This window comes from Notolabrus celidotus, chromosome 14 (assembly GCF_009762535.1).
Source record: "Notolabrus celidotus isolate fNotCel1 chromosome 14, fNotCel1.pri, whole genome shotgun sequence".
In the NCBI taxonomy this organism is placed as follows: Eukaryota; Metazoa; Chordata; class Actinopteri; order Labriformes; family Labridae; genus Notolabrus; species Notolabrus celidotus.
The window spans coordinates 26,209,285-26,231,853 of record NC_048285.1 but is presented as its reverse complement, the minus strand read 5'-3'; the positions used below and the strand labels follow the sequence as shown (position 1 = coordinate 26,231,853).

Below are 22,569 nucleotides of genomic sequence, written 5' to 3'. Positions count from 1 at the left end.
GCCTTTCATTGGCTGGCCAGAGCAGCCTGTTTCTTTTTGCCTTGGGGCTGTTCCTGAGCAGGTGAAAGCCTGGAGGCAGGAACCTGCGCATCAGCACTTCTCCGTCCATCATGACTCTTTCATGGGGAGCCGTCTCCTGAGCTTCTCTACCAACGCCCAGTGAGATGACTGCTATAATGAGTCCAACAGATGAAAGCTCAGCAGGACAAAACAGCATTCAGAAACATTTCTGCACACACACTGAGGTTAGCAGCAATCAGAAACTTGCTGTGTGATTGGTAAACAAAAGCCCCGCAAAGAGACTGGAGAAATGGAAATCAGAAAACAAGTAGCTGTGAGTTTGTAGTTTTTTTGGGAAAGTGTCATGTTGATTAGAAAAAGTTATAACAATCAAGCTCAAACCAAGAATATTATGTGTTGTCCTTTTCTTACATGCATCACTGCATAAAGATCTACTTCATGCACACACATGCACGTATCTATTGAGTGTGGATGGGTTTCATATAGTTTAAGAAGCAAAATACCAGACAACACCTACTGAAAGACATGAAAACATAAAGGAGGATTCTCTGCATGTAACACTGTCACATCAGCAAATACTGCAGTGAATCTGTAAGTAAAGCAAAGTTCATTCTTTTTTATGTGACCTATTGCACATGAGCAATTGTAGTCTGTTAGGATCTAAAAATATCTTACCATACTGGAAATATAAGCGTAAAATTGGGAGATAAACTTTGTCTCGGTTGAGACACACCTACCATATAACACGGTTTGAGGGCCGCTAATTACCGTATAAAATAAGCAATTGGCATCCGGCCCCATATGTTCCACTTTTTTAGAGAAGAAGATGGAAATGAGGTGGGGTAGATTTGATTGTGACATGCTCTCCGTCTGTGCTCCACAATGTGTGGCTTTGCCAGTTACAGGCTAATATTCAGCACAGCTCACCACCACCAGAACTAATGAAAGTAGACAAAATGTCTCTGCTGCCATCTTTGTCTAGCATCCGCTCAGGGTGAGCCTCCCCTCTTTCCCTCCTTTCCTTTTCACCTCCCCTCTTCCCCTTGCTCTTGAAGGGAGGGTGACAGCGGCATAAAATGGTGGCGAGCAAATGTGCCTTCCATGTGGCAGCAGTGGTGGGGGTGACAGGGCAGACTGAGGCCAGCGCTATCAGCACTGCGTGGCTGTTGCTTTGAACAACCTGGATGGTGGCCATGGAGGATCAGGGCCAAGCTGATGAGACACCAGCGGTTACAAACAAAAGTAGTTTTATGGTAAATCAAGAAACAGGCTGCTTGTCCCCAACAAAATATAGATCTGTGTAAACTTTTTCAGGGGTGGGAAGTTTCATTGTTCTTCTGGGAAGACAAAAATAATTTGTGTTAACACTTTATCCAAGATGCTATAAATTATATGACATATTATACTACTAAAGTCTGAGGAAGAGAATGTCACATATTGTGCAAATTGTAAAAACTGAAAACAAATGTATGTATCTATTTATAAAATATCCAGATTTGATTTGCAATATAGGATATAAAAAAAACTAGCATTACTTTAAGTAACATGTATGCATAAAACTACAAAACAAAGCCAACTCCCTTCATGCAGCAGTCTGTGGTTGAGTCATTCACGGGGTCGTTAGTTAACCCTGAGCACAGAGGATCATGAAACAGGGGCATAAATCACATAGTGAAACAAGGCAGACTCCTCCGATTCATTAATGGAAATGATCTGTCAATATGCTGGAGTCAATTCACACGTGTCAGCTGGGCTCAGCACACAATGGGCCAGCCAACTTATGAACTCCCAGCACCACTCCGTTGAGTCCATAAAACAACTGGCATCGCCGCTGGGGAGCACCCCGAGACACCACCCTCTTGCACAGACCACCAGATGACACAGATGGGGCGAAACCAAACAAAGACGAGACTCCCTTTGTACAAAGAGGGACCCCTTTCAAAAGCCATTCATGCAACAAATTGGGGAAATCTGGCCATGCAACACTCTGCGTTTGCTCTTTTATTAGCGTGAGCCTTACGTCACAGTAAGTGAAATCAGATTTATGACTCCCTGCTACAAAGGTGGTTAAAACCCACCTCACTTTAAGACAAGAAAAACTTTTTTAAAGGCATGTTAAGCTTTAAAAAATTAGAAATGTTAACCAGAAACAGACTAATATTTTGTTCATAAGCTAAAAACTAACAGGCAGTTTCTCTTATTACAACAATTTCACCTATCGCACAATAATAATAACCACAGTGTCCACTAAATCTAATGAGCGAAATTACAGGCAAGGACAATGCTGGTCCATGTTTATGTCCTTTCCTCTACAGTGGATTGATTGTTTGCAAAAACATAGCTAACGAATAATAAGGCATACATTTACATTGGGCCTATTTCTACATGTAAATGGTAGTTAATGGTAGGTTCTATTTTCTGTTCACTGTATCCGGGAAAGCTGCAGTTCAATGATTCTTTGTAGTCTTAGAGATTAATGAGTATTAATATCAGTCAAAGGCACTGTAGGGGCCTCCTCCATTTTATGGGAGCCTTAAACAGCATCAAGCCTTGAGTACTTTCAAAGGCAGTCCATCAGTTAGGGAGGTTTGTTTCCATGTAGGTCATTAAATATGTGCACACAAGCTTTCTCTTATTAGGCCCTCTGCATTTTTCTTTTCTTGTTCTTTCTCAGCTGCTCACCCGTGCTGCTGCAGCAATCTGCATAGAGAGACATTTGTCATCATTAGCCCTGCTCTGACAGTTGGCACCCGGCACCTCAGATCTCTAGGACTGGCAATTATGAACCCTTCATCCCTTATTTAGGCAACATTGCCTAATTTCATCACAGGCCTTTCCAGCAGCATTTGATTACAACAGCCCCAAACCTATAACACCCCACCAGTTCTTCCTTTCCCTTTGTGTTGTGTGTCTGTGCACTCCTTCTCTTAGATCATGTGACATGTGGGAGCGAGCTGTGTTCTCTGAGATTTAAACTTATAAGACACAAGCGCTGCAGAGAGGACTGTGGATGAGCATCAAGGGGTCAGTGGGCAGATGATTACAGCGCCCACCTCTCGATGGTAGACATCTCGCAGACATTAAGATTAATCACACTGCTGCTGCTGCTGCTGAATGGCTGCCTCTCAGGAAAGATGGCCGTCAGGCATATTTAATAAATAAAAGAAAACAATCTGCAGTTTAACAAGTAAACTAATCAATTATTTTACTAAAATCTAAGCAATAATAATTCATGGAAAACACAAGCTGTTTAAAATCACTATAAACCAGCAACAGCCCTCATCCAATCACTAACACACCAGTGTTCAGCATTGTCATGTACTACAAAATAAATGTGATAATAAATGAGCAGCAAGCACTGCACTAGCACTTCCACTGCACTCAGCTGCCAATTGCAGAACCTGTGCAGGGGAAAAAAAGTGCACTGAGCACAACATAAGCCTGTGTTTTCTTTTGTGAAGCACACCAGACATTTTCTGGATCGTTATTTTGGCAAACAAACCTGAATTGTACTTGTGCTAAATTCATGCAAATACATGCATGTAATTTATCACAAAGGCTGACAAGCGTACCATATTGCAGAAGGGAGGGGTGAAGGGCCACATGAAGCTGAGACAATCAATTAAGTTTCATAATTCACACATTTCACTGCCTCTGTTATCTCAAAGTCTTCTTCATACTGATAAGGTTAGTGATTTCTGAGTGAGTAGATGCTTCAGATAGGGTTCGGTGTGAGAAGAGCCTGTTGAGTTTATCACTACAGGGTTTCTGAGAGCCTCTGGCTATCTGGTCCAGCTTCCTGACTTCTCCAAAGGAGACAGCTGATACACAGTTGAGAATAAAACAAATGAGTGGACACAATCCAAAGGGGGTCCTCAGTGCAGCTCCAGGCCCAAAAATTAACTGGCCTCCTACAGAGACGCCATATTGCTTGGAATAATAATATTCAGTTATCAAAAATCCCTATGACAATTTCATTTGGTGGCAAATAAAATTATAGAAAATGTGTCAACGTGAGTGGCTATCCCACGAGATTAAAGTGTATTATTTCTCACAGTTGGAAAGCTGGTGTTGATGTCACTTCTCTGAAGTGTCACTGCTTTTAATCTGATTGTATATAGAAATATGTCACCCTATTAAGTCCACTTTGACTAATCTGCATATTAGCTTGGAAGCTAGCTGGTAAACTCCCTTTGTATATGAAATGGCCCGGGACTCCCTCTTTTAAAAACTAAATAATCTCAGACATGTAATGGAAAGCATATGGTAAATCTTATTTGTTCTTGTGTAATAGGATTATTTAAATAATTGAACATCATCCATAATTATGCTGCCAGTCAGTGTAGTGCTGGTCATAAGGGTTTTGATCCAGCTTTATATCTGCTAAATGTACTAATTCAAGTAACCTCACTGACTCTGACAATTTTCTATAACCTTAAAGTAATGAGGTTATAGAAAATTAGAACTTGAATGAAACCATAAATGTGGGTTTAAAACCATTTTGTTAAAGCTGGAGAACTGTGATGGTCGAATTAACCAATACAAATCGTGTGTAGCAAAGCTCTATCCCCACCACCACCACCACCACAAACAACAACCCCACCCTCAACTTTCTTTTTCAATATATATTTTTTTAAGGTCAGGGGCCACATACTCTGCTGTACATATAAAAATAATCCTGTTTCTGTTACAGAATATGATCATTAGTATAGGAAGGCATATGTTTTATACTTATTCATGTGTATAAACATGACTGGAGACCTTGAGGATGATATTTAAAATGAAGCAGTATGACTTTAAATGACTTTGGCGACAATCAGTGAAATATCATTTCAAGTCACTCAAAGCACGAGTGGTGTCATCAAAGGGCAATTCCAGCTATCAGACAAGCACCATTGACCTAATGCCCAGCCATATTAACATGACGATCAGTCTTAGTGGAAGAAAGGATGAAAGCAAAATGGAGGAGAAAAAATGAATAAGTTGTAGAGGCATGCTCCGGAAACAAAGAGGCCTTCAAAGCAGGGTCACATGCTTGTGCAAAATTAGGGGAAGTAGAAGTCATTGTATTGATTTACACAATCATGCATGCATTTTGCTAGGTCAGAAATAGGCCTTGGTGGAATCAGAGCCCCATATATCACACTGAAGGGCCTCCAATAGCCTAGCGGGATGGCGAATGAAGCAACAAAGCATGCAATGTTGTAATGGTAAAGATATGGCTAAGAAGATTGGATTGTCTTGGGCTAGACCTGACAACTGCTGGAGTCTTGGGACCGCAGAGCAGGTTGAGTTACTGTGAGATCTGTGCAGCCACATGCTTTAGATTAGGAGGTGATAATCTCAATGAAAATCCTCCCTTCTATCACGCACATGGATGTCTAAGGGCAGCGGTACAAACTTCGAGAGGTGCAACTGGATTCTGAGGTATCTGACTTGGAGCAAGATAGCCTGGAAAGTGAAGCCAGTCTGGTTTCAATAAAACGCAAGTACCTGCTGCTTCACAGGCAGTGGGAGAGAGTGAGAGAAGACATATACAAAGCCTGAGAGTGGAAGAGGCTTTCAACTCCCTCTCAGCACACAAAAACCTTCAATAATGCCCCTTATGTCCTCCAGAAATATGTCAATGAGAATGCAAATTTTTTTGTCATGAAATTTAATTACACAGAAATGTGGTGAGATCTAAAAAACAGACCTTTTCATAATATGACATGTCAGAATTATTATGTCCCACGATTACCTTTACTGAAACAAAAACCCATTCATCAATTTCTGCCTGGTAACAGAGTGAAATTATCCCTGGGTTAGCCAAGAAGCTACAGGCAGTGCATCCATGACAGGCTGTGATGATAACAGGAGTCACCTATCTATCAGGGTCTGTCCCGCACACAGTGCCTTCCACTCAGCCGCATCCATGTAGTGAGAGTCAGAGCTGACGTGTGACGGTTTGCCCCCATAATGTCTGGTCTTATGCAGTTCTGACTGGAGCAGATGAGTGTAAACGCCTTTGTGTTCCTTATCTGATCCGTGCAGCATTATCTTTTTGAAGTCTTCTTCAAAGCATGCACTGTACCTCAGGAGATGGAGTGCCAGTGCAATGATGAGAGCCAGAGAGGGTTTAATGTGAATGTAACACTGTTTTATTTTTAATCAGTATCAGAAGTGCATATCTAAAACAACACACGAGTGCATCATGAGACTTCACATAAAATAGTCAACCCTTACTGTGTTAAACGTTAGAATCATAGGCAAATGCTGTTTTTGAATTGGTTTATTATTTTTACATTGAAATGTAGTAATTGATGCTGTTATTATAATAGTTTTGTTGCAGCTATGATTATCCTTCTGATGAAAAATTTAATTATATCAACAATAAGGGATACTTGAATGTAGAATGCCAATTTATATTCACCTCTTGAATAAATTAATTCAATTGGATTGCAAATTTTCATAAAAATTAAAGCCAACCATAATTTCAAAATAATAAGCATTTTAATTTAAATAATAATCATAAAAGCAACAGAAATAAAATAAAATGTGTGTTAAGGCCACCACAGTTACTACATATAATAATTATTCTTACATTATTATTCAAACATTAATTACATGACTAAAAAAAAAAGTCAGTGATTGTTGCAAATTGTTGCACTGGTGCAGGGCAGTGCATCTGTAAGATCGAACAAAAGCTTTAAAGTAGCTATAAAATATATAAGATAAGCTATAGAATCTCCTCTTCATCACAGCTGTAATAATGAATAAATTAAAAACTACTGTAATGCTAAATATAAACATTAAAACCACTCATCATTAAAAAAAAGGCCTAGTGCTTTACCAGAGTTCAGTTAATTTAACCAACCAGAGAGCGTTAAACTAATGAAGAAACTTATAGGCTAAGTACTTTTAAAACGTGCACATAAATGCAAAGTGTCATCAAAATAAACAATGAAATTAATGAAAATAAAGCCGAAAATAATCCTACTTTGAATGTATCACACAGATGTAGCGCAATACATATAATCTGTTCGACTACAGAAAGACAAAATATTTAAATATAGTCATAATTGCCTGTTTTCCTATTCGAAGGCACACACACTTGACAAAATCTTACCACCCACTGTTTCGTATAAGATTCAATACAGCCTAATAAAAGCAGCAGATAAAGTCCAAGAAAAAAGCAGATCTACGCAGTAAAAAAAACAAAACACTTTTTTTTCTTCAGTCCAAACGCGTAGGTGTACTTCCGCTCCTCGATATACTACCACTACCTGTACTTTTTGACTTGTATATAACAGCCAGGGATGAATTTGTTTTCGATAAACTGGGAAGCGGTGACGCATCGGACAGCGATTGGACACCTTGGTTTCCAACTCCTCCCTTATAATAAAGAGTGTGTGTCTCTCTGTTGTAAAACACAGCAACACCGGGCGGCTGCGTCAGGAGGGCACATTCCACTCTGCGCAATTACGCGGACTCTTAACTGGCACAGTGATCAGAGAAAATCCAACCGGCTATTTCTGCAGCTACTGAACTTCATAAGGTTGACATGGACTTTTAATCAGGTCGTCCTGGTACATCCGAGGACTTGCTTCGTGCACTTTAATGCAGTTTACGATACAACAGCTTTGAATGTTATGATATGATTTAAACGCATGTGCTCTGAGCACAGCTTTGAGTAGTTGTCTTATAAATAGACACTTTTTTTCTTTTTAAATAGCTTCTTTCTTCTCTAAAATTGGCTCCCGTACAAACAGCCGCGTTGGATCCCTCGGCGTATTGCGAGACTCCGGTGTATAACCCGGATCTCTGCCCTAATATGATAGCCGCCCAGGCAAAACTGGTGTATCACCTCAACAAATACTACAACGAGAAATGCCAATCTCGGAAAGCCGCCATCTCCAAGACCATCCGGGAGGTGTGCAAGGTGGTATCGGATGTCCTGAAGGAGGTCGAGGTGCAGGAGCCCCGCTTCATCAGCTCTCTCAGCGAGATGGATAATCGTTTCGAGGGACTGGAGGTCATCTCACCCACCGAGTTCGAAGTTGTGCTCTATCTGAATCAGATGGGAGTATTCAACTTTGTGGATGACGGCTCTCTCCCGGGCTGCGCCGTGCTCAAGCTCAGCGACGGCCGCAAGAGAAGCATGTCTCTCTGGGTTGAATTCATCACAGCCTCCGGTTACCTCTCAGCGCGCAAGATTCGCTCCAGATTTCAGACACTAGTGGCGCAGGCAGTGGATAAATGCAGCTACAGAGATGTTGTCAAAATGGTCGCTGACACAAGCGAGGTGAAGTTGCGCATTAGAGACAGATATGTGGTGCAAATCACGCCGGCTTTCAAGTGCACTGGGATCTGGCCACGCAGTGCTGCGCACTGGCCTCTCCCTCACATCCCCTGGCCGGGACCTAACCGAGTGGCTGAAGTCAAAGCGGAAGGTTTCAATCTTTTATCCAAAGAGTGCTACTCCCTGAACGGCAAGCAGAGCTCAGCAGAGAGCGACGCCTGGGTCTTGCAGTTCGCCGAGGCCGAGAACCGGCTCCTTCTGGGCGGATGCAGGAAGAAGTGTTTGTCAGTCCTCAAAGCCGTACGCGACCGGCACCTCGAACTGCCTGGAACGCCCCTCAACAACTACCACATGAAAACTTTGGTTGCCTACGAGTGTGAGAAGCATCCCAGGGAGTCAGACTGGGATGAGAATTGCCTCGGCGACCGCCTCAACGGGATACTATTGCAGCTTATTTCATGTTTGCAGTGCAGAAGGTGCCCGCATTATTTTCTGCCCAATTTAGACCTGTTTCAAGGAAAACCTCACTCTGCTCTAGAGAACGCAGCCAAACAGACTTGGCGACTGGCAAGAGAAATACTGACCAACCCAAAAAGCTTGGAGAAACTCTGAGGTAAAAATATGTTAGTGAACATCGTCTTAACATTTGTGTTAAAGAGGCCTAACCAGCTCATAAACGGACACAAATATTGCCAAACAATTTGCAGAATCTCGTAAAATGTGACTGTCCTCCGATGTTGAGTATGTTTTGGCCAAGCCTGTTTTAAAACAAATTTTTATTACACTGAGTTCAGTTTGCCATTTTCCCTGTGCGCCCTTTGGCGCTGTCAGAATTTAGGAGCAAGTCTAAATAACTGGCCACCTTTAATCCAGGAGGCCAGCTCTCTCCGTGCCACTAAATCTTTTTCTAAAATGCTTTAAAATAAAGCTCCCAGACAAACTTTGACAAATAAAAATAAAAATACACACCTGTACATTTTATACTGTAAATACATTCATAGATTGTGATTCAAGTGGTCTGAAATTGTGAATGTTGTTCTGTGACACGTAAATAGGATCCACCTGTTTAAATCTACTTCTGAACTTTTCTTTATCTGCTAGAAACCTTTTTTAATTTATACTTGCATCCGTGGTAGTCTGACTCATCTGTCTCGATGGACATTGTCTCATTTTTGAAAGTTTACATTTGATGGTAGGCGTACACGACATTTGTTACATTGAAAACATTCCATCAATTTACTTGAAATATTATTTAAAGTACTCGAACATTTTTGGTTGTTGTTTCTTTACCATGTTTAGGCCTACATGACAAAAAATGAAAATGAGAACATATATATAGTATATATATATAACAGTTTAAATGAAAAAAAAATGCACTTGAAAAACACTGGATTATAACATCTGTGATCTGATTTTTTTATTTCTGTCTTTGATCTAATTTAAAGAGCTAATAAAACGAGCTGTTTTATATTTGTGTCCCATTATGCTTTCATTAAATGTGTACATTGATAGTTGTGAAGTAGGCCCAACGTCATGATAATAATAATCATGTAATGGAAGATTTAATCTCGGGGTCTCTGACTCCACTAGTTGTGCATATAGATGAGTTTGACGCAAAGAAAAGGCGAAGCTTTAATATTAGCCGTGTCAAACAGATCCCAAACAAAGTCTGCCTTTTTTATTTTTATTTATGGCACCATGTTTGTCAGTATTTTTGATATTAGGAAGACAGTTGAGGTTGATATTTATTTGTAGGGAAACTGTCTCCGCCGTTTGATTGCTATGGACGAGTAGGCCTCAATTGTTTCTTTTTTTCAAACGCAGTGTTTAAATTAAAACACACAACAGAAACTAACGTGGATTGAAGAAAAATAAGTTCTGTGCAATTAAAAAAGAAATGCGCTCTATTAGGCTTATAATAACACAAAAGGCAAGACAGAAGCGCAGCGCTCATCCCTGAGTACATCACCTGTGCAATCATACGTATTTTCTGAATACACAAGCTGCTCCTCATTAAAGAATATAGTAGTCTACGTAATTAAAATGAAATGGAGTGTTTCTAAAAAGAAAACACAGACATGTCAGAAGCCAAACTGACCGCTTTAAACCTCGGGCTGCACTCTTGCGTGCAGGTTACCTACCTTTGGGTCGACCCTTTTGAAGGCAGGGTCATCCTCGTCCACCTCGAAGTAGATCTCAGTGGTGGTGATGGACAGAGTCCCGCGTGCCACCAGGACGGGTGCCACGAGCTGGGCAGGGCTGCTCAGGACCACTGGGCCTATACAAAATGAAGAGGGGGCAGCACACTCAGTCATTAGCATGCAAAAAAAGAAGAAGATGATATTTAGGTTATGCGTAACGAAGCGAGACTGAGGGTTATTCTGTTAAACTGATCAATGTGGTTAAACCATGATGCCAGCGGCATGTGTGCATTGAACTACACATTCGTGCGTACATTTACATCAAACTGATACATTTGGAATTATAAAATAACCGCAAGCAGTCAAATGTTGCGCAGTCTGGAAATTCAAAGCCCTCTGTTTATTTTTTAGCACCACCAAACAAAGGAGTCTGAATGTATTTTTGTCACTGCACTCACATATGTGCATAATAGGGTTTATGCATCAGACGAATAAATATAGAGAGATGTCATAAAAATATTTTAAATGTGTACTTTTTGGAAATCAGAGATAATGCAAAGATTATAAAACACTATTTTATATCTGACCGGATCGTCGCGCAGACAAAGTATGTCATCAGAAAAAGCTTTATTATAAATGTCAATTAAATTAATTCATTCTTTATTTCCATGTTATATCACCACATTGTTTTTAAGCAACATGTGTAAAATATAAATTAAAATGACCCTAACCCTGAGAGACAATAATTCACAAATTTAAAAACAAAATAATTGCTTTAATTAAATACACTGGGGTACAATAATCAAACTATAACCTTTTCTTTAAATCCAAATAATTATGCAGAATTTGAAGATGGGTTTGTTGACCCATCCGCCAGCTGATAGTGATCACATCTTTATTTCAGTCTCCTCCTCCCTCCTTCTCTTCCTCTGCTTCCTTTATCCTCCATGTTCTCAGATCAGTGTCGCTATGGAAGGGAGCACCGTTACACTCATTTGTCTGCTGCTCTCGAACGAAAGCTTTCCAAATCAGGATATTTATCGATCCCTTAAACTCCAAAGAGCCACTTTAATGTCTCATCAATCTTAATCTGCGATCCTCAGCCAATTATGGCCGATAGTGTTACAGGAATACAAGTGGATTTCGGTCTCAACTCCCAGAGCGCCCCTTCATCGCTCTTGCAGTCTGCACAGTCAAAGCGCCTCCCCGGATCTTTTCTCTGCGCTGCTCGGGTCCATTAACGGAGATCCTATCTGCTGATGCTATCAGCCCATGCGCTACACGTTGCTTACAAGCTTCATATGAAGAGTAAACACTTGTAGTAACCGCCTGTTTTACGGCATCTCAGATAGGCTAACATTCAGCGTATGAACACAAAATGAAACAGTATCCAGTTTCATTAGGAGGTTAAAGTATTTAAGTCAAAGTGTTCTAATAATTCTTATTTTTGCCACTTGAACCTCTGTCTTTTTATAGAAGGTTACAGCTACAACAAAGAGATTGTCCTTGTGTCCACAAAGCCTCTGTCCCTCTTACTAAAATTAACACTTTTAATGCAGATGTATTGTGTTGTGGCACCAAAGAGCTAAACAGAGAGAAAGACACAATGCCTGCAGCATTAAGCCACAGCATCCATTGCTCATGGGGAGGAAGCGGATTAGGCTGTAATCCCCTCAGGGATCCTTCCATAATTAGGCTATATGGCATTAAAATGTTTACAGGAGAATAATGAAATTAAGGACAAGTTACGCAGGATGAGAGGTGTACGTGCAAGCTAAAGCTGAAAATAACCGCCTCTTTTTTTGAATGGAAATGCAAATGTTCATGAAATGACAGGCCCCTTTAATGAAGTGATGACAAAGTCTCATTTGGTGTTGTGGGAGTTTGGGAGAACAGCTAAGAAGACGGGTATATTATTACCCACAATCCATCAACTGGACTATGGTGTTTGATAAGACCCAGTGTGTTTATGCTGTGCACTATGAGACAAATACAAGTAGAGGTGGGTTTACTGGGACACACTATTGTTCACTTGCAAACCTGTACATGTTGACTTATAAAAAGTTGCACTCACAGCTGCAGCCATAATAATCCCTCGAGTATCTTAGACACAGCTCATTTGAGTCTCTTAAGCAGTCACATTTTTTTTTACTGATTGCAAAGATTGATCTTATCTTTTAACGTTTCACATTTGCATGTGAAAAGTTGGGAGAATATGTAATGCAGTATAGATTTTTTTAATAAGAGCTCTGCACACAATAGCAGGGTTAAAAAAAAACTCAGTGTTGAATATAAAGAATGAGGTTTCCTAGTTTAGTTTGATAACTTATCTTCTTTGTCATCAATATTCTGTTTAAATCAAGGGTGGAACTGATACCTTGGAATTAAAAACAACAACTTGGAGAACTGAATCTAAAGGTTAAAATATGAAAATGAAAAAGCAAAACGTACTCCCATTTTCTAATTTTTTTTTTCTAGGATTACATTTCAGATGTGCTGGTTTACTATTTCATGGATATGTCCCTACCAAGGCGATCCCAGTTTTGAAAGGGGACAAATGGTTGTGCCTGCTAAACCAAACTCTGCGTTGTACTAACCCTGTTCCTGTGTGCCAGCAGAACAACCAAATCTACAGACTCGAGCTCGACATGTGAAAGCCCTTGTGAGGCTTTGGCTCTTCTGCCTCCCTCTCACATGCTCATCCTAAGTTTTATTTTCCTCCATTTTGGTTGAAATGCGTGCGGAAAAAAAGTTTAATTTAATGCCTGTGCAAGCAAAGACAGCATTTCAGATGTTTGAGGGGGAGCGAAACTGATCATAGGTTCAGTAACCATAACTCCCTGGGCCTTTGAGTGCAGGCGCCGCCCCTTTGGCAGCCACTGCAGCCGGCGCTGACCCAACGGCTGGCAGGAGGAGCACAGTTGTTGACAGGGAGATGGTCCCAGATCTGTCATTAAGGCTGTTCATGCCTGAGATTAGATAGAGGCCAAACACAGGCAGTGCATAATGGTAAAAACATTATCTGAATGCTGTGAGTGAGGGAGCTCCCCTACTGGCAAAAAAAATGAACTCAGTTTTGATCTACCATAAAGAAATACAGAAAAAAATCCCAACACTTATTTGTTATAAAATCAATGCCTTACATGAAGTTATTTTCCATAATTTAAAACACATTGTCATAAATGTATCGCAAATATTCAATGTCAGCATTCGCGTTATAAGTTAATTCATTCTGATTGTTTTTACGACCGTTCTTTCTTGATCACACAGCATGGGGTTCATCTGACAGACATGAGTGTGTGGCTGCCTGCTGGCCCCGGGACAAAGGGGAGGGGTTATTCTCCTCCTCTGAGGTTCATCTGGGGGATCTTAGAGGGGATTTCACTGCTCAGCAGTGCCCGGATTCAGCCTGCGTCTCATACACTAAGCCCTGATAACTAGGGAATATACACGCAACCATTAAAGTGTACATATCGTTTTTGTTGAGTTCAGCAGGTTCATTTTCATCTGTTACTATTAATGTGTATTTGTCGTACCCTGGAGTCTAAAGGGTTATTAAGAACATCACATGTTCAGTAAAGATAACACTACAAAAATCAATTAACTATTTCACTTGAACCTAGTATCAAAATCTACATTAGATTATTATTGTCATGCCATAACAAACATGAAAAGTCTACAATTACCCTACAATTGCTCAGTTTAGTTGTTTTTGAGCACAATCCAGTCAGAGTTAAGTCAGTGTTATAAAAGTCAGATCATGCATGACCTCTGACATCACCGAAACTTATTTCAAATAGACAACATGTCAGCCTTATAGCAAAATAAGCAACAATGGCCCAGACTTCTCATCATAAGAGAAACTTTCACTTGCTTTATTATCATTGGAATATAAGAGATGTTTATGTAACTGATGCTAGCTGCCAGAAGTGAGTATTTACTTTAAATTGTACCAAAAAGCATGTATCATTTAGGCATCAATCCAGTAACAAAATCTGCTTATTTAAACCAAAAAAAGAATCACATGAGGTGTTAAGTGAAGTTTTGGCTTTGTATACGAGAACACAGTGCGGCATACTTGATCTAAGCTCAAAACTGAAGTGAACTCTGGATAACTCACCTTTCAGAGCCATGCCAGTTGCTTGAAAAGCAGCCAAGGGTTGGCTGGCTAGTCTGGCTCACACACATTGTGATGCTGGTTACCATACAGGATTTTTGGACAACCTTTGCCTTGGCAGTAAGTATAACTACAGACTTGAATTGTGTTAAAGAAAGAACTAAAATGGTGTAAGATGCTGTTATATATAAAACATAACAGCCACAAGGGAAAAATGAGAGAAGATGATTTCAGGTAAAATGTCTTAATTTTTTCCCCCTCTGAAAATTACCCTTAAAGACTGTTCAGTGAATGGCGAACAGGGATTAGTTTGCCTGCAGGATAATTAAATACTATTCCCCTTTAGTTCCATTTGGTGTGATCTGTCAAGGTATAGATAACATATATTGTATTTTTTCAAAACGTGGAATTTTAATAATTGTAATTTTAGATTCCTCATATAATAAACTACATAACACATACAAATACATTTATACAGTTTGATTCACTTAAAACCTTTTCTGACTTCAATTTAATTTTAATTTTGATTAATTTAAATTATTGATTGAGATTAGTGTGTTTGATCAAATGTTAGTATTATGTGGGATTTGAGACAAACAAATTTAATATTGCTATTCAATACTGTTGTTCATGACATTTTAGACATTATTTCCACTTTGTAGTTTAAAAAAATATTTGAACCAGTGTCATCACATGATCTTATCAGAGGAGTCAAGAACACTGGTTCAGTACACAAGTCTTTACTATGACCTTTTAAAGTGTAATTAGAAATGTATTAGCTGTTGGAAAACAGAACATCCATGACACAACGACTGTCTGTTAGAGGAAGTTCAATCACTTAAACACAGTGTGTCAGTTTTATACCAATTTGCAATGGGGGGACTACACTTCTTTTAGGGTATATACTAGGTCAGATGATTAAATAGGGCTATGTTAAGTATTTGCAGTGTTTCATATCAATTGAATCACTGATTGGTAGACAACTACTGAATTTGAGCAGACATATATCTTTACCGATCATCTTTCTGGTGTTAGTTAGCTTAACTTTAAAAGACTTGCCTCTGGAGATAAATACACGGGGAAGGAAGGGTGCTGAAGAGATTAAAAACAAAACAGAAATAGACACTTAGCAGACCAAAACAAAACTTTACTGTCACACCTAAGCAGAGTTGTCCAGATAAGAGCACAGTGACAAAGTCTGTGACTTCAGAATTACACTGAAGGTGCAGAAAGCAAGCTGTACACTCAAACGCATATCATAAATAAGTTTGAGCTTCTCTGATGCAAATATCTCAAACTTTCCTATTTCAGCTGTACTGTTGCAATTCAAGTCCCTGCATTGATCTAAACTCTTCATTGAAACACTGATTTAATCATGTACACTGTTACTCCGTGAGCTATTAGAAGGAAGACAGAAAAGAGACTGATGCTCCAGCAGAGGTGATGTTGACTTGGGGTTAATGGAGGTGCTGGTGTGCTGACTTACCACCCAGGTTGTCCATCTCTTTCTCCTGCAGCAGGCTGACGGCATCATCGTCTCCGTCCAGCATCAGCTCTGTCTCGGGGTTCTGGCTGGCCACAGTGGTCTGACTGCGGTAGACAATCTTGGACTTGACCCCCTCATCCTCCTTAGTGCCTGTCAAAAGTCATACAAGGAAGAAAAACAATTAATACTGCTTTCTGACCTTTAAAGCTCAGATCAGTGTGTGTCACTGCGCCTCTATGGACATACCTGGAAAAATTTGTTTTCTATTCTGCCAATAACTACTGCAGTTTTCTTTGATACATTTCTGCCTAGCAATATTGTCAGGATTCCCTCTCTTTTTCAGAGATCATTTTCCAGGGCATTTCCAGGACATTTTCAGTGATGATGGTATAACAGTCTAAATTGAGTTCCTAATTTAGTTCCTAAATAGTCTAATATGTTCCTCTCAGTGTAAGTCCACATTGAAAGACGTGCAGTCTATGGCTATCCATGAAATCATCTCTTACATGCTTAAAAATTACGGCAAATTAATTATAGAACAATGCAACCACAGATGTACAGCACTTTATTAGTGCAACCAAGTAACAATGATGGTCAACTCTCATCTCAGCTTTCTCTTTTCTCAAAAAATATTAAATAAGCTAAGTAAAAAACAAAAGAGCCAGCAAAGGACTATGGATGCTGCCTTACTGAAATAAATAAATAATAATAATAATCTGAGGATCAGTGCATAAATTGACCTAAATAGAACTGAATGAGCAAAATGGCCACAGATGTTGAATGGGGATGTGTGTTTTTTTAACCTTGTCAGGTCCCACGCAGTCATGTTGTAATAATTTAAAAAAAAGACATTTTACTTTTTCTCCCATTTTCCAGGTGTTTTCCAGTACTGGAAAACTGGTCAACTGTTTTCCAGGTATTCCAGGTTTTCCAGGATGCGTGGGAACCCTGATTGTACTATGATATCATTATTGTAGAGTGTCAAAGGTTCAACTGTTGCACTCATTGAAAGATCAAAAGCCCTGAAATAAGCTATTTTAGCTATTTCATGTACAAAACATACTCAGTTTTTAAAATATATACAGCAAACATCTTTTAAAAAGTAAGTTGATTAAGTACAAGAAAAATAAATTAATAAATAAAATGAGGCAACAAAAAAAAAAACACCAAAACTTTGACACAAATATATGTTTAAGTTGATAAAAATGCTCTCAATTAAAAATCAGAGGAATAGATGAACACCATGTAACACATTTATATAAATCTAAAATTTAAAATAACCCTGCATTCTGAACACATTTATCTTAATATTAGCATGAGCTTACAGGTTCATTTTAATCGGTGTGTATATACACATGTTCTAACAAAGGCATCAGTTTTTACAGGATTTAAAAACGTCAAACATCAATTAAAATATATAAAAAGCAATAAAGCAAGGAGAATCTCTGCATGAAATACACAACACATGCAGGATGAACCTGATCTGAGATGCTCACTAATGTACTTGCCATAGCATTTGAAAGAATGTCAGAGTACACATTCGTTCACTGAATACGTTTCGCGTGGTTGAACATCAGAGGTGTTTGAGCTTTTATTTTTAGACAAGGTCAACAATGAAACACTATCTGTATCTTGAAAGACCAACAGCTGAGTTGGGGGATACATCTCGAGCTCGTAGTCGATTAGAGATATCATTTGGAGCTTTTGGAGGCTTGACAAGAGTGAGACTGAACAGACAGCACAATTAGGAGGCTGCTTACACCAGGATTTCATCATATGGCTATAGCGGAGCACGCTCATTGACAAAGACATGTTCATACATCCTGCAAAACAAAGAGGTCTCACATCACATTTATCAGCTTGAATCAGCCCGTCTCCAACATGTGCCTGCCACACGGCTGCTCGCAACGCTTATGTGAATTTGTCTATCTGAAGTCCAACGTAGAAACCAACCAGAGGAAAAAGTTGCGTGTGTGAAAGGAGGAACACATATCTAGAAAAGGGAGGTGGCTGACACCCGCCTGACATGTTTCCTTTCAGCACAGTTCTTAATTTGCCTCTCCCTTCCCTGAGGAACATGTACCTTGTCTTGAAGAGGTCACATTTGACTGTTGTCAACACTGCTACTGAGAAAAAAGTCTGCTTCCTGCTCTGTCTCATATCTGGAGTGCTTTCATCAGGGGGAGGGAAGAAGTCTGTGCCTTTCGGAAATGAATTCTGTGTAATGTTAAAGGCAAAAGCCAGCCAGCGGTCAGAGATCAAAGCGGAACGAGTGAAACTTAAAACTGTAATTCTGTAAACCGTCATTATGCTCCGGGTAAATGAGGGAAAGCTCAGAGGAGAGGCTGATGTTCTGACTGGCAACTATGTACAAGGTTGAGTAAACCAAATAAACCATGCTGATTTCTACACGCAAATGACCAACATCAACTCCTGTAGGGGGGGCACGAGGCAGAGTAACGGATCTGCTTTAACCACAATGCATTCTATTCTCACACAAAAGTAATGTGGTTATAAATAAGGAGAAATGAGAAGCTATGACACGGAGGAGAAAATCTGCTGACATGAAAAAAGAGCTTCCCATGAGTGATAGCTCTTTGACTTCAAGACATGAAAGTGTGTCTGTGGAAAGTGGTGACCATTTGTCACTATTAAAGGTCCTGCTGTGCAGTCGAGTTGAGGCAGACTCATTAGAAACACAGTAACGTGTTCACCCATGACCACCTGATGGCAAAAAGAGAGAATGAAGCTCTGAGTGTCGGATAAAAGTCATACAAGTGACTGAAAAACAAAACAGAGACAACTGCAGGCTGAGGAGGAAACTGCACGTGTGTACATTTAACAACAAATGATACATGATGAATAATGAACTGATTGTCATAATAATCACATTTTGGTCTGGATTTAACATGCATAATAAAATATGAGCTAAACAAAACTATCAAGCAATACAAATCAATTACACAAGCTCTAAACTTTACCTTGAAATAGTTTTAACTTTCAGTCCAATCCTATTAAATGTTAATACAAATAATGTTAAAACCATAAATAATAATTATTTATAAAAAGAAAAGACAAAATGACCTTTGCTTTGTGTCATTAGATAATGTTGTTACACAAACTAGCACCCATTTGATTACCCTTAGCAGATGGAGGGTCTATCTAAAGCCGCTGACTCCTCAGTGTCTCACAGCAGTTTCACATCATGTTGACTCCTCAGCCCTTTAGGAACAGAGCCAGGAGGAGACAGCAATCACTGGTCTCACAGGTTCTCTACTTCAATCACTGAGTTGAAACTACTTCAATAATAATTAATCATTAATTACACTTTTTAAAGTGCATTGCAAAAGTTTTGTGACTCTGTTGGAGACTGATGAAGAGCTGGCACTGTGACCAAAGAGAGACACTCCTGAGCACCTATCACTGGGTTAAATTGGATCCATGCTACCGAGTTTCTTCTAGAGGTTCTACTAGTTTCTTAATGTGGAAACTAAAAAAAGACATTAAAAAAATCTATGGGGTGGTATGTGAGATTTCTTTTATTATGGAACACTCCTGGAAAAAAACGATTAAAACAAAACAAAGAGTAAGTTTGATTGTACAGTCTGAGTGATGTTATCACATTAAGTCGCTGGTATAAGTAACTTTCAGCCATTGCTGAATGTCTTTGTAGCTCTGGACATTTTACACAACTTGTTCATCTGACATGTTTCAAAACAAACTATCTTTTTATTTTAAAGATACATCTATAATTTATTGTTGGAAATCAAGAATACTTTTAAACACCATGTCTACACTTCTCTGCACTTCTTCAAGTGATCTGATTCCTGCTGAAACAGGATATCACATTGTGAGGAATCATTCTAAAGTCTATTCAATGTAATATCAGGTATACTTCAGGAAAAAAGGTCTCTGTATTTTTGATGGAAGAAGAAGGCAAATGTAATTTGAATGGTGATTGTTTCCTTAAGGTTTTTTTTGTCTTGCATATAAAACATAGGAAATACTTTTCCTGATAGTGATAAAAACAAGTAATTCTGTTCAGTTGTGAACAAGCTTAAGCCCAGTTAAATAAACTTTGTCATCTTGGATACATGCTCTTACTTTTAAAACATATTAGTGCACAGTAGTTTTATTTTCCAGTATGGAATAGATAAGAGTTTAAAGGCCATTAAACGGTTGTCAAAAAACTATACAGATGCCAAGGGTCCATGTTTCATGGATACGGCAAAGCTGGAGAGTTTTGTGGCACCGGCCTTTTATTTTTATGGCTTCAGTAGAGCCAGCGAGCATGAGTTTTTCGTAGTCTCCTATGTATTATACACCGTGGCTCAAACACACTTCACTGCCACTCCTCAAAAAGAAATCCACCACATCATGTTTCACTTAAGTTTATACTAACGTGTATGGGTAGAAAAAAAAAAGGCTATTGCACAAATGCTTTGGGTAATTCAATATACACGACTATAAATAAAACACAAAATACCTCTAAGTTGCTCGATTTGAGAGGTTTTCATGAAGTGGTTTAAACAGCAAAGAAAGCTCTGGATAAAGGTACAAATGCAGGGCTGTTTTAGACATCAGTGAGAATTCAACAAAACAGGCAACATTTTGAGCACAGCTCAAGACACACGGCTATGTGAAATCTTTTATAAACAAAGACTTGAGGAAAAAAGCTTTAACTCCTGAGGCTTTGCAGAAATTATTCTGTTTTATGTCTCATTCTGTCAGATGTCTGTAGATAACGTGCATTAGTATAAGCCTCAGCTGGTTAGCTTATTTACTTCACTATCTCTTAATGTGCATCAGCGTTTTGTGCAGTCATTCAAACCTCCACATAATGTGAGCTCTATAGAATGGTATAAATATATCTCTTCCATTTCTCAGACCCTATCTGTTTCAGATCCTGCCCTCCTACGCTCCCTCTCCACAGGCTCCACATTCCACATGCAAAGAAAAAGTCCAGTCCATGGGATTACATTACAATTATGGCGATGCAATTCTGCCCTCTGTCTCTTCACTTTTATTTACTCTGCACTGAGAGATGAAATGAGGTGGAAAAAAATGACAGCTTCATACTTCCTGTGATGCAAGCCATCCGTTCTGCGGCGTATGTGTTTTGAGACTGTAAAAGTAAATATTATCACTTTGATGTAGGGGAGTTTATACGGTGCGGATGCTTCCTCTTTGAATGATCTTTATTCAATATCCTGGGACGTGCGGTGCATGTCTACTGTGCTGCCAGAGGTTACAAACAACCTCATATTCTGGCCATCAAAACATTCACACCACCGTCTGATAATTCTCACATTTGAACCTGAGGATTTGTGTGTTAGTTAAAGCCCTAATTTCCTTTGTCACAGTTTAATATCTGTGCTAGAAAGCTGGTGAGGGTTAAAATCACATCATGAGGATGGTGCCTCTGCTGCAGCAAAGAGCTATAAAGATCTGGGCCCGGGGCAATCAGCTCCGTGAGAGGCTTCTCACCTGAAAATGAGACAGCAAGGACACCCGGAGGTAAAACACTCCGTTAAACACTTGGATCAATATTAACGTGACTTCCATTTCATGCTTGCCCAATTCCAATCACCTAACAATATACTCTGATGCTGGGCCGTGGCTGGCTGTAACAGGGCAGGTTATTACAGGCACAGGGCAGAGACAGAATGTGCTGGCTAAGCTGTCAATGCTGCTAATAGACATCGAGGTGGAGTTTAACCTCCCATCACACACTTTCATGAACGTGCACACTCTTACACACGCACAAGTTGCAAAAAAGTGATTAGAAGGTTAAACACATGATGCACTGGTTTTTCCAAAGTATCAACTTGTTCTAAAACAAAAGTTCCTCAGATATTCACACTTTTTCAGGAAGAATGAATAGAAATGTTCTTCATAGTGTGAACTTAAAGAACGACAGTTAATGCAATGACTTTGGAAAAGGCATGGCAATATTTCTTCATAAAAAAGGTCAACTTTTAGTGTAAAAAATAAATACATTTTCTTAATACCACAGAAAAAGATTGCAAGAGTATTCGATGCTGTCATGAATGATGCAGGCCCCTCACTGAAGTGTTCCTGAGGAAAAAAGAAAAACAACTTCCCTCCATGTTCTTATCCCCCAAGTGAGCTCGTAAGACTGACGTTTACTGTGAACACAACAGTGTAACTTTGCCCTCTTCAAAGTAAAGATGGTTGCTGGGCTTAAATTGTAAAATATTGCTGTCAAAACAGAAACAGTGTATTCAATTTGGACAGCTTACTGGTTCTCCGATAGTCCCAGATTTTAAAGCTTCAATAATGACTCTCCAGGGCCAACTCAAACAAGCCTCTTTGTTTTTGTACCCTGGAGCCTATGCAGCCGGCAACCTACTAAAAAGTTCTATAGAGTCCCTGTCAAATCCAGGAAACAAAGTCTGGATCTTATTACTAATAGATTTCCAACCTTTGAGCCTGTGCATCAGGGTTATCCACTAAAGACAGGTCCTATCTTTAATACCATGCTAATTAAAGCGAATATTCA

General features: G+C 39.4%; 2 protein-coding genes across 2 annotated transcripts in view; one reads left to right on the top strand and one right to left on the bottom strand.

Annotated features, from left to right (window-relative positions):
• nbeab (neurobeachin b) overlaps window positions 1-22,569 on the bottom strand; it is a 203,060-nt gene that overhangs the window by 47,434 nt on the left and 133,057 nt on the right. The window contains exons 39-40 of the mRNA XM_034701544.1: window positions 16,047-16,196; window positions 10,444-10,580 (exon numbers count right to left, since the gene is read on the bottom strand). Coding sequence (XP_034557435.1) covers window positions 10,444-10,580; window positions 16,047-16,196 — 287 coding nt within the window. The remainder of the gene's footprint in view (window positions 1-10,443; window positions 10,581-16,046; window positions 16,197-22,569) is intronic.
• On the top strand, window positions 7,440-9,763 carry mab21l1 (mab-21-like 1). Its single transcript, XM_034701548.1, has one exon. The coding sequence runs from the start codon at window positions 7,835-7,837 to the stop codon at window positions 8,912-8,914; it is 1,080 nt and encodes a 359-aa protein (XP_034557439.1). The 5' UTR covers window positions 7,440-7,834; the 3' UTR covers window positions 8,915-9,763.